This window comes from Neodiprion fabricii, chromosome 5 (assembly GCF_021155785.1).
Source record: "Neodiprion fabricii isolate iyNeoFabr1 chromosome 5, iyNeoFabr1.1, whole genome shotgun sequence".
NCBI classification, from domain to species: Eukaryota; Metazoa; Arthropoda; class Insecta; order Hymenoptera; family Diprionidae; genus Neodiprion; species Neodiprion fabricii.
In genome coordinates, this window is record NC_060243.1 from 7,053,220 (window position 1) to 7,068,682 (window position 15,463).

Here is a 15,463-nt window from a genome sequence, read left to right on the forward strand (position 1 = left end):
ATCTCGTTGTTTCTTCGCCGATGCCAGTGATGCTGAAGTTTAATCTGTCAAGTCTCAAGTGTCAAACCGTCAACAATTTGGTCACCACCCCCTAAAAGCAGTTTCTTCATAACAATCCGCTCACTATTTTTTTACCAGAATGATATCAGAGAGAGATTACGCGCCGCTGAGCGCAGCGTGCATCAGATCTTTGAACGACAAGCTTTACGAAAAACGAAAAGCAGCTGCAGTCGAGATAGAGAAGTAAGGTTATTCACCAAACTCTTGTTAACCATATCGTGTTGTTCGACGCGACGCGATTTAAATCGAATACTCATGTGTATTCCTATTGTTAAATAAATTTCAGAATGGTCAAGGAGTTTGCAGCAAATAACAACACCGTCTTGATTAAGCGGCTCCTGAAAGTGTTGGGCCAAGATTTTGCCACCTCGCAAAATCCGCACACCAGGAAAGGTGGACTGATAGGTTTAGCTGCGATAGCCGTCGGATTAGGAAAAGACACTGGTCAGTATACTGAAGAACTAATTCACCCAATTTTGGCCTGCTTCTGCGACCCTGACCTCAGAGTCAGATATTACGCTTGCGAGAGCTTATACAACGTCGTCAAAGTAGCAAGAGCCTCAGTCCTCCCCCAGTTCACAGACATATTTAGTGCACTCAGTAAACTGGCCTGTGATTCTGAACAGAGTGTCAAAAACGCTACGGAACTTCTTGACAAATTAATGAAGGTAAACGACATCAGGAGAAATTTAATGCAATCTTCAGTTTGACAACATTTTCAATTTTATTTCAGGATATCGTCACAGAAAGTGGGATGTTTGATTTGGTCGGCTTCATGCCACTGCTCAGAGAGCGTATTTACACTAAGAATCCATTTGGTAAACAATTTGTTATTGCTTGGGTATCTGTTTTGGACGCAGTCCCAGATATAGACTTCATCATTTTTCTTCCTGAGATATTGGATGGCTTATTTAGGATATTAGAGGATCCGACGCTCGAGATAAAAAAGATAACAGATACTGTTCTTGGGGAGTTTCTCAGAAGTATCAAATCAAACCCTGACAGAGTTGACTTTTCCTCTATGATTAACATCCTTATCACTCATGCCCAGAGCAGCGACGAGCTGCTACAGCTAACCGCTATCACATGGATAAAAGAGTTCGTACAATTATCTGGGCCTGCTATGCTGCCCTACATGTCCGGTATATTTACTGCAGTTTTACCTTGTCTTGCCTATGACGGGGATAATCGTAAGAATATAAAGGAGACAGCTGTTAAAGTAAATAACAGCTTGATGAAACTTATAACAATGGAAAACACAGAGGCAGTTAATGAGACTTTGAGTCCTGGAGAGGATTCTACTGGCGGTAATGAAAACACTCGCACCCTTTGGAAATATCGGATAAAAGTGATTGATCATTGGTATGAAATTTTCGTGTTTTAGACTCAGGAAAACTTAGTCATCCATTGGCAGAGACGCTGGACCTATCTAGTGTCGTCGAGGTTCTGATCAAGCACTTGATGCACACATCTGTGCAGACAAAAGTAGCAGTTTTAAAATGGATTCATCATTTATTCACAAATATTCCTCATAGAATGTTTAATCATATCGACGAATTTTTCCCAGTATTAATGAGAAATTTAAGTGACAGCTCTGACGATGTTGTTCAGCAGGACTTAATCGTCTTAGCAGAGATTATAAGTTCCAAGTCTATCGATGATTCAATAAGTCGTAATAAATATTATAAAAAATTTATAGTTAATCTACTCAGACTATTTTCAACTGACAGACACTTGCTTGAGGAACGAGGTAATTTCATCATCAGAGAATTATGCGTACTACTAAGCGCAGAGGATATTTACAAAACACTAGCTATCATTTTATCTGAGGAACAAAATCTGAGATTTGCCAGTATAATGGTGCAAACTCTGAACGTGATCTTACTAACCAGTTCGGAACTGTTTGATCTACGAAATAAATTAAAAGACTTGGAAACCCGGGTTAGTTCTGTTAAAAACTATTTTATTCTTATATGTAGCAGTCTACTTTATGCTCAATTTGGTTTGAGCAACCAGAAAAATAATGCTCTTAACAAATAACGATTGTCCAGGAAAGCTGCGACCTTTTCGTATGTCTATACGAATCTTGGAGTCATAATCCAGTCGCTACTGTTGCTCTGTGTTTTTTGACGCAAAATTATGGACACGTTTGCGACCTCATAAGATCGTTGTATCCTTTGCTTATATGTAACAATTAACATACGTTTATGTGATGTTCTAAGGTACTTTCCAACCAAATCTTTGAAGACATGATTTCTGTATTACCCTTAATCTAAATGTACTAGTGGAAATATTGAAGTAACTGTGGAATTTTTAACAGAAATTGACAAATTAGTACAGCTTATTGAATCTCCAATATTTACTTGTAAGGATTTACAAAATGACGCATTTTTTTTTAGTGTGATTCAAGACTGGCAAATATTGCAACATTATGCTTATAATCCCGTTGTAAATTATTTCAGATCTGAGGCTCGAGTTATTAGAAGTGGGAAAAAGCGAAGCACTAATACGTGCTCTGTATGGCCTTCTCATGATTTTACCGCAAAGTGAAGCATTTATGACGCTGCATCGCCGACTGGCAGCCATTCCGCCAAGGGAGCCACTGCATGAGCACCCTAGAACAAATGCGCTCTCAGGACCGGCCGAGAGAATAGATTTTCAAAAACTTTTGAAACACTTTGTTTCAGTTCAAGAAAAGCACAAAGATCAGAAGCTCAAACAGAGGCAAACTGCACTTATCGAAAGAGACGTTAGTCACTTGGACATTTGACCATTCAATTTTTGATGCAATAGTGTCGGGATCACAGAAACTGTATAGCTAAATACATTCATACTATGCAATAATTGAAGTTACACAAATACACATGTACGATAAGCTTTCAGCCATCTAGTCGCCTATGTACATTTGAAAGCCAACACCAAGTAACGATAATTTTCCTAAATACAGAGAATATGTATACATTGTTATTATCACACTTTTATTTATGTAAAAATAAAACCTAATATATTAAACAATGTATATAGGTATATGTGTATGTATACATATATATGAATTACACTTCGTACCGCAATGATTCATTTATGTCGTGGTTCAATTGAAAAGAAATTATAACAAATATTGGATCATGTTCCAACATGTTCATTCAACATTTATATTTCATTACCGTTAATTCTATTTCAATATATGTACAACAGATACGTACATAGGTATTGGAGGTGGTTCAGTTTAGAGATACTTTATTTTCTTGCTGTGTAAAAGTTGATGACTTTATTTGTTCTGTTGAGCCTAGGTATGTGCTGTTATATTTTTATCTTGGTCTATTCAGTCTAGTACATACCTACTTTTTTTTTTTACATCATATGTAGGACATGGTTAATTTTTTCGTACCTAGAGAATTAAAAGCTGTTCACGATCAAACGTGTTCTGAGTTTTCTTCATCTTCCTCGCCGGAACTTGCGTTAGGAAAACATGTTTCATTGAGAAGTTGGTCGATTAAAACGCAATTTTCGTAGACTGTATGAGCGATTTCTTCCTGCTCTTTGCAGATGTTTTTCCATACTTTGGCATTTTCTTCACTTGGTGCACTAGACTTCTCTAACGTCGTTAATTGGCCAGGTAGTCTCTCCAACGAACGAGTCAAATTTTCGTGCGCTACCCTGCTCTCCATAGACAGACGATCAGAAAACAATTCTAATGTACGTTCGTAGTTCTCTACATCTTTGTTCAAAATACGAGTTTGCAAGAAAACAGTCTGTGCCATTTTGTACCAATCTGCAAAACATTCAGCTCTCTGGGTCATGGAAGGAACACACTCAGTTTCCAATAAAGCTTTCAATCTGCGTCCAGTTTCTGTTACCTAAAAGTACAAACACCAATAGTATAAAATTTACAGCGAGCATAAGGGTAACAAGATAATCATATTCTTCAAGTAAATTAGTTTTTTTTATATACTTTTATCCGCTCCAAAACGTGAAATTGCTCGTCATTATACGTTAAACTGCGAGTTGCTCTGTCACGTAACAAATGCTGCCAGCCATCTCGTAATCGATCCACTAATGTTGCTGCCCTAAAACTCGCTTTGCTGAGCCAAGGACACCAAAATCCACGAGTGCTGTTTTCCCATTCTGTCCGCAGATTACCTTCTTTGACGTACCTGTAATGAGATAATCACTTTTATATGGTATACACAATGTAAAGTGTTTCTTCCAACTTGATCCCCTGTCAATAGTGCCTAAAGTTCAATTTCCAATAGTATTAATTTTTTAAAGAATAGTGATTTAAAAGAAATCAATTAGTTAATCCATTCATGAATCCTTTCAATTTTACAGTTGAGTTTGGCTGGAAAATTCTTATGAAAAAATAATTCAAGCAGATACCCACCTATAATGTAGCTGGGAAATTGCAGGCCCAAGACTGCTTAAAAGTTCATTGCTTTTCGAGCTGAGATCGTTAGCCCAATTTTTTACTTCGCTTGACGAAGGACTGCCAAATTTCTTTAGTATTTGTTGCCCTAGTGCTTCTCCTCTTTGGACCGCAGTTACGGTATCTTCAACAGCTTTAGTTATCTCCTTTGATCGTTGAGATTTTTCCAAAAGTTTTGTTAATTCTGATGCAACGAGTCCGATGAAAGCTTCTACTGCATCGCGAAACAATCTGCTACAATGAGATAATCTGTCTATTCTCCTTTTACAAACGTGGCCAACAGAGCAAGCGACCTTAGCTTGGCTGGCATCGTTCTCAACAGAAACCAAGTTAGCAAATACAGGGAATTTCAGAAGCTCCAAATCGATCGGTAGGGCGACGTTATTGTTTTCTTTAGCAAACAACATTAATGGTTTTTCTTCTGTAGTCATTGGATATCCTTTCCCAGGTGTGGATTCCTTTATCAAGTTCAAAAGCAGGATCTCACCTAGTAGTAGTATCTGGGAAAATGGTGCCACTTCAGTCTGTTCCTGAATATGAGTTTGCAGGGCAATAAGCTTCTCCTCAGGATGAAGGAACACTTTTATCAAGCTCGCTTTATGGACGTTAAATATATGCACAGGTTTTCTACAAAGCGTATTTGTGACTTCCGTAAAAAATCTATCAAAATTCCATATCCTTTGTGGATCGACTTCCAACAGGCCGGCAAGCAGAGGTGTCACAATTTTCTTAAGACCAGTACTCAACTGGCAATTCTGAGGCAGTTCCCTGTTCCATTCAATCGGTCCATTCTCTGAAGTTTGAGTGCCAGCTATTACTCCTGAAGCTTTTTTAGTAGTTATGTAAAACATAGTTTCCTTATTTCTTCTGCCTCCAAAAGGACGGAAGGGTAGATTGCCGGTGGCGACATGATACAGAGTTACTCCAATCGACCAAAGATCCACCGTTGCTCCAAACATCTTTCCCACAGGTTTTCTAAGAACCGCTCGTTCATACATATCTGGGTGTAAATATTCCTCTGTACCGTAAAGGGATACGAACTGCTGGTCTTCCTGTAACTCTCTAGCAGCACCAAAGTCTGTTAATTTGTAAATGGTACTCCCGTCATCCGATATGAATTTCATTATATTCCCTGGCTTTAAATCACGGTGTACCAAATTGTTATCTCTGAGGTGCTTCATGCCTGCTGACAAGTGTTCCAACACCAGCAGAAACTCGCTCTCTGCCAATCCATAGGTGTTTTCCGGATCATCCAATATGTTGAATAAACTACCACCTGTACAAAGTTCCATTACTATGACTTTACCTCTGCCGTCTTGCTCCTCCTCGATCGCTAGGAGCTTCACAATGTTCTCGTGCTTGACTTTCTTAAGTACTTCAAACTCTCGCATCTGAACATCATGGGGCCGCATGTGACTTAGTTGATTGAACGTCTTCACTGCTACAGGTTCACCATTATTCTTATTAACACCTTGAAATACTGCTCCAGTAGCCCCCTTGCCAAGAACGCTTGTTGTACACCAAACATAGTTAAGTGATCCTCGTAGAAACGACATTTCGATATATAGTGTGGTTAAAAATCGTGTATTACTGCAGGTATTCAGTGCTAACCGTAGTTTTGAACAATTATTGATTATCAACACTGGAATGTATTGTAGGTCACAGGCGACTAATGTGACTCAATCTTACCGGAATTCATTGTCGCCAGAGTAATCAGAATCAGCTGTATTTTGACAGAGTAAATAGGAAACTAATAAACACAAGTAACATTTTTGACATCTATGAGCACTGATATATAGTAGTATATACGTCAGTGTTGTGAGGTTAGAACACGTTTGTCATCATATGCACGCGTAGTCAGCAGGTAAATCACTGATCTGTTAGAGATCAGCGGTAGCGATCCTTGTTTGCTGACCGTGCTGACCTCTGCCAACGCGTTATTCAATCAATTTCCTGCGACCCGCAACTCCGAAAATATGGCGTCAACGGAGTGAGTGGTGTATACTCTGGTGTATACTTGTGCGTGTTTGACAGTTCCGCATGTCGGGACTACATTGTTCAATTAAAAAATACACGAGTAACACAAAATAGAGCGGTAGTTGAGGAATGGATAACATTGATAACCCAAGAAGACAGTGTAAAGTCGATACAACGTTTCATGGTACTTCAACGAACAGAGAAAAATCATTAGTTGAAGTCGTTATTGACATTTTCGGTTCACTGCTCACTGTTCGTTCCTAACGTTGAATGTCGATTGTTTCATCCTGTTTACTTTTGCGAACGACGAATTATAGTGTAAATAATAAAGAATCGTTTACCACAAGTGCTTTCACTATAGTCGAACGCAACGTCAACACATCGGCATCGGACGCTCACACCAAACACAACAAAGTAATTGCATAATAGTAAGATTGTCTAACACGTTGACAAGCTCCGATTATCAAATCAGCTATGGCACTGGGTGAACATAATAGATGCCTGAGAATCATTAAACCTGTGTTTGATTCAATTTGAAACCAAAGTAGGTACATGAAAATGTTCATTCGAAATGCAATAAATTAGCCAGTTGAAAATTTGTAAACAATAACAAGTCACTAGTGACAATTTACCGAACTGTGAAAAGAAGAGTTCTTAGTAAATGAATAATCAATAAATGAACGAAAAATTTAACAAATAAAAATCTGCGATGGAAGACTACACACCAGTTGACGAGGATTTTCCAGGACGTCTTCTCCATCAAGCTGCGTTGTGGGACAATGCTGAACTTCTAGAAGATCTGCTTCGCGGAGAGCACGCGCAATACATAAACAGCCAGGACTCCTGGGGACGTACGCCTCTACACGCAGCTGCAATAACGGAGAATTCACGCTGCCTAGTTTCTCTTCTATCGGCGGGAGCAAATGCAAATATTCCATGCGGGCCACGCGGCCATTATCGTACTCCGTTGCACACTTGTGCTGAGCATGGGCATATGACTAATATTGAAAAGCTGTTAGAGTATAATGCAGATTTGATTATAAAGGATAGTAATGGTTTGATACCATTGGACATAGCTGAGAAGAGCGAGCATGCGACGTGCATCAGCTTACTCAAATTGTCAGCTGAAAAACGCGAGCTCGAGATTTTAGCCACTCATGCGTCTCTTAGGGCAGCTTGTTTGCAAGGGGATACGATATCAGCTAGGAGTATTATTCAAAGTTTGTCAAACGACGTTGAATCTGTTGTGAACATGGCTCCGAACGGGGCGAATACTCTATTATTTATTTCATGTGAAATGGGGCACAAAGATATAGCAAGGCTGCTTTTAGATCATGGTGCCGATTGCAGAATCCATCCAGCGACCAAGTATTGTCCTTTGTACATAGCCTGTTACAAAGGGAAATTAGAAATAGTTGAACTGTTGTTGAAGCACTTTCCCAAACAAATACAATCTTTGACTGTCGAGAAGTGGTTGCCTATTCACGCCGCAGTTATCAACGGGCATTTCCCTGTAATTGAATTGTTATTAAAGTTTGATTATCCCCAGCATTTATATCAAAGGTATAGAGATCAGAGTGGAGAATTTGAGTATGAAATGGTATTTGATATAAATACGAGGGACGTCACAGGGCAGAGTGTTTTGTACATTTCTAGTACTTTGGGAAATGCTAAAATCATAGATTTACTCCTAAGTTATAAAGTCAAGGCGAGAAAAGTTAGAGAAGATGATGCAAGCGATGTTCAACCACTCCCTACTTCTAAACGTAGAATTTCAAGTGGTATTCAAAGGCTAATGTCCAGCTTAAACTTTAGGAGTAAATCACTAGAGAAAAAAGATGACAATACCGTATCTCCGTTAAATCTAGATTTATATTGTTATAATGATACTGAAACTGCTCTGCATGCCGCTGTTAAAGCTGGGCATGCAGATATTGTCGCAGCTTTGTTATTGTCAGGAGCTGATCCTAACTTGCCAGTAAAAGTTCCATACGATCAAAGTGATACTGAATTCAATTACTCCACCATGCTATCGATAGCTTGCTTGAATCATGATATTAAAATTGCAGATCTATTGTTGAAACATGGTGCTGTAGATAACGAATGCAAAGCATTGAAGATAGCTGCACAGAATCGAGACGAAGCATTGACAGCCAAGTTGTTATCTATAAAAGCTCATCCCGATTCTGAATATAAGATCAACAAAAAAGCTATGACAGACAACACGCAGTCATCACATTTTTCAGCTCTCTCTAATTTTGGAAACGTCACATACTCTGCACTGTTCCCAAATGTTCCAACTATGATAAACTGGCATAACCAACAATGCAGACTCTCTCAAATCAGATCGCAGTGGTTAAACGATGCTGTTTTGCATGTCAATAAGAAATTAAATGCCAAAAATAACGATTTAGTATTATATGCAATTACAAGGATAGATATTTCCCATAATTCAATAACTTCCTTACCCTCTACCATATTCTATCTTCAAAGCCTGAGGTACCTAAACCTGGCACAAAACAAGATAGATACCCTCACAATTGAACCAAAAACATCCAAGGACAAGCTTTGCCCAGTCTTAGAAGAAATGTATTTGCAAGATAATCGCTTAGAACAGTTGCCAGAGTTTATATTCGATTTGCAAGCCTTAGAAATTATGGACGTTTCAAACAATAAACTTCAATGTTTACCCAATAATTTGTGGAAAGCACCAAGATTAAAAGAACTAAATGCTTCATTCAATTTGCTAAGGGATTTGCCCAGTCAGATTTCACAGAATATTGTCAGAAAGCCACAAAGAGAAGATACTCTCACTAGCAGTCCTAGTTGTAGGAGTCTAACTGGACAAATCAGCATGCCCAGAGATGATTCCGTCGAGTTTGAGTCGTTTACTAAAATTGCCAATGCGCAAATCATTGAAATGAACTGCCCCCATGTTTGGACCGAATCTGTACAAGTCTCTGAAAAACTTTCAGATAGTTCCGAACCTGGAACTAGATCCGTCCTTGCTTCGCTCAATTTAGCGCATAATTTATTTAATAGCATCCCGGTGGCGTTACCTTGCTTAGCTGTTGGCTTGGTCAGATTAAATATGGCTTACAACTCATTGAGATCAATGAGTCACATTACGTCATACCCAGCAACTTTGAAGCAGCTTGATCTTTCCAACAACCAAATTTCTTGCTGGCCCAGCTTACCTCAAGTCGATGGTGCCGATACTATGGAACAAGCTGCGACAGCTTGCTATTGTCCAACAACTAACATTCAAACATCGACAGGTCCTGGAAACAGACAGACAGCCACATCGTTGCGCGACGTTGTCTTGATGTCAGTCTGCACTCATAGAAGACACTTGCGACTCGAAAACTTGAGAACTCTAGTCCTTGCGAATAATTTGTTGACCAGAATTCAGCTGACTTCAGTAGATGATGGAGAAACTCCAAATATTGAGGAAGAAAATATTGATAGAGATACGAAAATTTCCTACTCTGGTTCAAAGTTGTACTTATTGTTTCCAAACGTGAGCATGTTGGATGTCAGCAATAATCAGCTGAAAGAAATACCTCATAACATTCATGAGCTGAGCAATCTGTCTGTATTGAATATTAATGGCAACAGCGAGATTACAGAGTTGCCTCCGCAAATGGGGCTGCTTTCTAGACTCTGGAACCTTAATACACAGGGCTGCAAGTTACAAGAGCCTCTGAAGTCAATGATAGAATCAAAAAAGTACAAAACCATGGATGTTATTGGATACTTGAAGTCGGTTTTGGAAGACGCTAAACCTTATGCAAGAATGAAACTTATGATTGTTGGCATACAAGGAATCGGCAAAACCAGTCTCTTAGAACAGTTACGTCAAGAAGGTGAGGTTCCAAATAAGAAGAAGGCTTCTGAGCATTGGGCTAAGAGAATGGGGAACAAAAATATTAATGCAAAAACGGCTCGAGGTACAACCATATCCACAGTAGGTGTAGACATTGGCGATTGGTTGTACGAAAAGAAAGTCAGAGGTCAATCTTCTCATGGACCAGTTTATTTTAGAACCTGGGACTTTGGTGGTCAAAAGGAATATTACGCTACTCATCAGTACTTTTTATCCAAGCGAAGTTTGTACTTAGTAGTGTGGCGCATTACCGACGGTTTCAAAGGCGTGTCCGAGATATTTCAATGGTTGGTTAACATACAAAGTCGAGCCCCTAATTCTCCAGTCATTATTATAGGAACTCATTACGATATATCCTACGATCAGAGCGAAGCTCTGCAGCAATACATACGTGATAAATTTATAAACGTTGTTGATGCGGAAAAATGCGGCTTGCCGAAAGTGATGGAAACTATAGAAATTAGCTGTAAAACGAGGCATAATATTAAAATGCTATGTAACTTAATCTATGACATTGTATTCAGTCTGAGATCACCAGGGAGTAAAGAATTGCTGCTAGAGCAAAGAGTTCCAGCCAGTTATCTTGCTTTGGAAGATGTTGTTGTACAGCTTGCACACGATAGAAAATTGTCCGGAGCAGATCCAGTGTTAAAAGCTGATCAGTACTACGCGGCAGTAACTAACGAACTGCAAAAACTCCACAGATCATTTCGAGATCCTGCCGAGTTGCACCAGGCGACATTATTCTTGCACGACAATGGAATTATTTTACACTACGACGACGCCACTTTGAAAGATTTATATTTTTTGGATCCGCAATGGCTTTGCGATATGCTGGCTCATGTTGTAACAATCAGGGAAATTAATCCTTTTGCTCGTTCCGGTATCATGAAGCTAGACGATATACAACACGTTTTCAAATCATCCACCATCTCGACCTTGGATACTCAAGGTTACATCGTCAGTTTGTTGAATAAGTTTGAGGTTGCGTTAACATGGGACTATCGAACCTTATTAATACCCTCTTTGCTGCCGACAGAAGAAGATATATTGCGAAATAGTCAAATACTGAAAATCCCAGTCAAGACACGTGGCTGGCATGTAAGGTCTAAGAAAATAACATCCCCAATGTTTTCATTTCCGAGTGCATCTGGTGAGAAAATGAACACGGAATGTGTTTTAACTTCTCGATCGCAACCAGACTGTGCAGTGATTAGGTTATTGCTAATGTCATATTTTCCCAGTGGTTTCTGGTCAAGATTAATCACAAGAATTCTCGCTGACGATACCATTGTCGAAATAGTTATGTCCTTTTTGGCGCCATTTAAAGACTTCGTTGATGAGAGAATTTTTGCAAGCTTACTGGAAACACAAGCGGAATGGGTTTTGTGGCAGACGGGCTTAGAGCTCAGATATGCCGGTATAACATTATTGCGTTTGAAAGAAGTAAATTACGGCATTAAAAATTCCCCACATGACTACAGGCAATACAAATTCAAACTTAAGCAAGATGGAATTTGGTGTACAGTGGATTTGAAGAATTCAGCTATTCTAGAAATCTGGTTTCCTGTAGATACCCTAGTAGTAAAACAGCCAATAATGTCCGATTCAATGGAGGAAGAACCTATGGGTTACCAGGCAATAGTAGTTGAGCCAAGACCTGAAAGCATGCCGCAGTTATTGGCATTAATCGTTGACCACATCGATATTCTTCTGGAGGATTGGTACCCGACATTAGGGACTAGGTTTGTCCACACATCGGAAGGAAAATTATTAGTCACAAGACTTATACCATGTCCAAGGTGCTTAATCAACAACAGCGATAACGACGTAGAATCTAGTAGCACAGAACATTTGCCCGAAGATATCCAGCGATATTACATGAACCGAGAAAGACAGAGTCAAGACAGTTATAAATCAGATGGCGACAGTGGCGTTGGATATGATAGTTCAGCTTCGAGTCGAATCCCGTCGTTAGAAGGGCATCCGGATATTTCTAAACAAAATTCAAACTGGGAAGGTACTTTGGCATATTCTTGGATGGTTGAAGAGTGCATTTTATCAGCTTACAGTAACAAATCGATCAATTGTCCCAAGCATTGCGAGATTCCATTGTCACACATAGCACCGGACATAATATTCATGGATCTGGGGTCAAAGCATCTGATAAAATCAGACGAAATAAAGAGAGGCAAAATGTTGGGGAGGGGTGCATTTGGCTTTGTATTTAAAGGAAATTGTAGATTGCCAGGTACAAACGTAAAGACTGATGTAGCTATGAAAATGCTTCAGCCTGTTCCACCTGGACCTAATTCAAAACAATCTGCTATTTTGGCGTACAAAGCTGCCCAGAGTAAATGGGACAGAGATCCTTTACAATACGCTTGTAAAGCATACTGCACAGCGAGGCAAGAGTTGAACATTCTTCTGACTTTGAAACACGCTAATATTGTACCTCTGGTTGGAATTGTTATCAGTCCATTGGCTCTGGTACTAGACTTAGCGCCCGAAGGAGCCTTGGACAATGCACTTAAGAATTACAGACGATCCGGAGCAAAGCTAGATCCTTATACTTTGCAGTCCATTATTCTTCAGGTAGCCAAAGCAGTTGAGTATCTGCATCAGCAGCACGTTATTTACAGGGATTTGAAATCAGAAAATGTCTTAGTCTGGCAATTACCATTGCCTTTCCAAGGCTATCTTGACCACCCTGTACATGTGAAAGTTGCCGACTATGGAATTTCCAGATTGACGTTACCTTCAGGGGCTAAAGGCTTTGGTGGAACGGAAGGCTTCATGGCCCCAGAGATAATAAAATATAACGGCGAGGAAGAGTATACAGAAAAAGTTGATTCATTTTCTTTCGGTATGTTTGTTTACGAACTTGTGACCCTTAGGCAACCATTTGAAGGACACGAGTCAGTTAAAGAATGTATTTTGGAAGGTGGCCGGCCACCATTAACTTACAGAGAAACTCTTCATCCGTGCTACGCTTTAGATTTAATGGTAATTTGTTGGGCTCAAAATCCTAAGGATCGACCGACCGCTAGTCAGATTGTGTCTATTGCGTCGGCACCAGAATTTACTCACTTAATTGACGTGACTTTGCTAACAGAAAGAACACAGGTAACAGCTATAACAACGACAAAAAAGTCGTTGGAAGATAATGTCGTAGGGGATGAAATCTGGCTTGGGCATAACAATGGGGAGGTTGATATGCTGTTGGGTACTGAGAAGGGCTGGCTGCAGCATGTGCGAATTGAAACTCCTGTTATACCATATGCCATGTGCGGAGTGGATGGTTATATATGGATTGGAGATAACGTAGGTCAAATTCACGTATATTTGGGAAATAATTTCGGTTGTGTAGCTAGTTACAACATGGAACCTGACCATAACAAAGAATCAAACGTCGTCGGTTTAATTCACTTGGAACAAATCAAACAGTTCGCAGTTGCGCTACACAGTGGAAAGCTATTTTTACTATCAAACTCATTAACGCAAATGAAAAAAACCGAAATAACTACAGAAATTAAGGAGAACCTTTACTCCTTAGCAGCTGTATATAAGAAACGTCGTATCATAGAGCTGTGGACAGGTGAAAGCTTTGGGTTTATATCGATTTATGTCTTAAAAGATGGTAACTTAGTCGACACAGTTAGTTTGACACACTTCTCAAGCGAAGCGACGTCTAAAACTATTTTTGCTACCTACTTATTAAGTAGCGAAAATTCTATTTTATCATACACGTATCCGGGATGTATTGTTTATCAATGGGACGTTGACTCGCGTCAGATAATTAACAAATTGGATATGTCAAAACTAGTACCATGTTCAGAAAGTCTCAAGTCTATTTCTATAGAGGAAAACCTGACAACAGAAAAGTGCCAAGTAACTGCCATCGAAACTTTTATGAATCAACTCTACATCGGTACAACCTGGGGCTGCATTGTTGTTGCGGAATGCAATTCTTTGAGACCTATAACAGTATTCCGACCTTTTGAGGGCAAAGTATGTCAAATTGTTTCATTTAAATCAATCGACAAAAAGAGAGTAGTATTAGCGACTGTCGGGCAAGGATATCGGAGTTTAATTTCACGATACACAGATTATCCCGTCCATAGCACAGAGGATGAAGATTTGAGGCATAATATGTACACGCTTTTGTGGCGAGCTGAACACTGGTCAGCTGCATGAATTTAATTAAAAATATTATTCGGAGTTGTGACTAGTTAGTAGTAAATCACGGCTAATATCTTGTCCATTTTATTTATTTATTTATTTATTTTTTCCGATGGTCATATCTGGTCATGTAGTTGTAAACCATTGATACTAGTTAAAATTTTTACAATGAATAACATTAAGCAATTATTACTCGGATTTTCTGCACTCAATTGTAGATATAGGAATATTATGTATAGGTAAAACAGTGAGCGAACGAGGATTAGCTTTGAATTATTATGTAAAAGAAGAAATTTTTTATTGATCTTTCCAAATATGACAATTTTGAAACTGAAATTTTAGTTTCATGTAGAAACTAGTTCAGTCAGGTGCTTTTTGGTATGATCTTATATTTAAAATATTGACGAATCATAATTCGGATCAATTTTTATTTATTCAGAAACGAAAAAAGATATACAGATGTGTTCAAGTTGTATCGATATGATTTAATAATATTTTACTGACAAACAAAAGTAATTAATTAAATTTAGAGTGAGGTAGCTCCAATAGTTGATTTATATAACTATACTTTTAATATTATATTTATTATTAGTCACTGATCTCTTACCTAGTTTCGAATATTTATAATAAGTGAATGCGACAGCTAACTCATAAAGACTTATTGACTGCATGGAGTCAGAACATTACTGATGACAATTTGAATTGTTGTATTGTGAAAAAATAAACTGGTTTTCAGCTTTTTTAACACAGAACTAAATTATCGTATTAGCCCTATATTTTTAGCGATTGTGTACTTAAAACTATTAGGACACAAGTTTAGATTTTATTTTTATTCTTATTAATTTTATTTAGAAATTATGAGTATTTCTACTGCGAGTTGAACATTACCAAATAGAATAATAATAAATAAATTGTCTTAAAAAAGAAAGCTAACC

General features: G+C 38.6%; 3 protein-coding genes across 3 annotated transcripts; 2 read left to right on the forward strand and 1 right to left on the reverse strand.

Moving 5' to 3' along the window:
* Positions 1-32: 32 nt before the first annotated feature.
* On the forward strand, positions 33-3,027 carry LOC124183195 (protein VAC14 homolog). The gene is made up of 7 exons (XM_046571359.1): positions 33-243; positions 347-728; positions 794-1,367; positions 1,445-2,001; positions 2,112-2,230; positions 2,346-2,425; positions 2,523-3,027. The coding sequence occupies exons 1-7, from the start codon at positions 140-142 to the stop codon at positions 2,828-2,830; spliced, it is 2,124 nt and encodes a 707-aa protein (XP_046427315.1). The 5' UTR covers positions 33-139; the 3' UTR covers positions 2,831-3,027.
* Positions 3,028-3,360: 333 nt separating this feature from the next.
* Positions 3,361-6,328, reverse strand: LOC124183194 (inhibitor of nuclear factor kappa-B kinase subunit epsilon). Its single transcript, XM_046571358.1, has 3 exons — positions 4,442-6,328; positions 4,013-4,214; positions 3,361-3,917 (listed from the first exon to the last, which is right to left on the reverse strand). The coding sequence occupies exons 1-3, from the start codon at positions 6,037-6,039 to the stop codon at positions 3,474-3,476; spliced, it is 2,244 nt and encodes a 747-aa protein (XP_046427314.1). The 5' UTR covers positions 6,040-6,328; the 3' UTR covers positions 3,361-3,473.
* A 125-nt stretch (positions 6,329-6,453) lies between these two features.
* Positions 6,454-15,135, forward strand: LOC124183193 (leucine-rich repeat serine/threonine-protein kinase 1). Its single transcript, XM_046571357.1, has one exon. It carries the CDS (start codon positions 7,170-7,172, stop codon positions 14,541-14,543), a length of 7,374 nt encoding a protein of 2,457 aa, XP_046427313.1. The 5' UTR covers positions 6,454-7,169; the 3' UTR covers positions 14,544-15,135.
* The last annotated feature ends 328 nt before the right edge of the window (positions 15,136-15,463 follow it).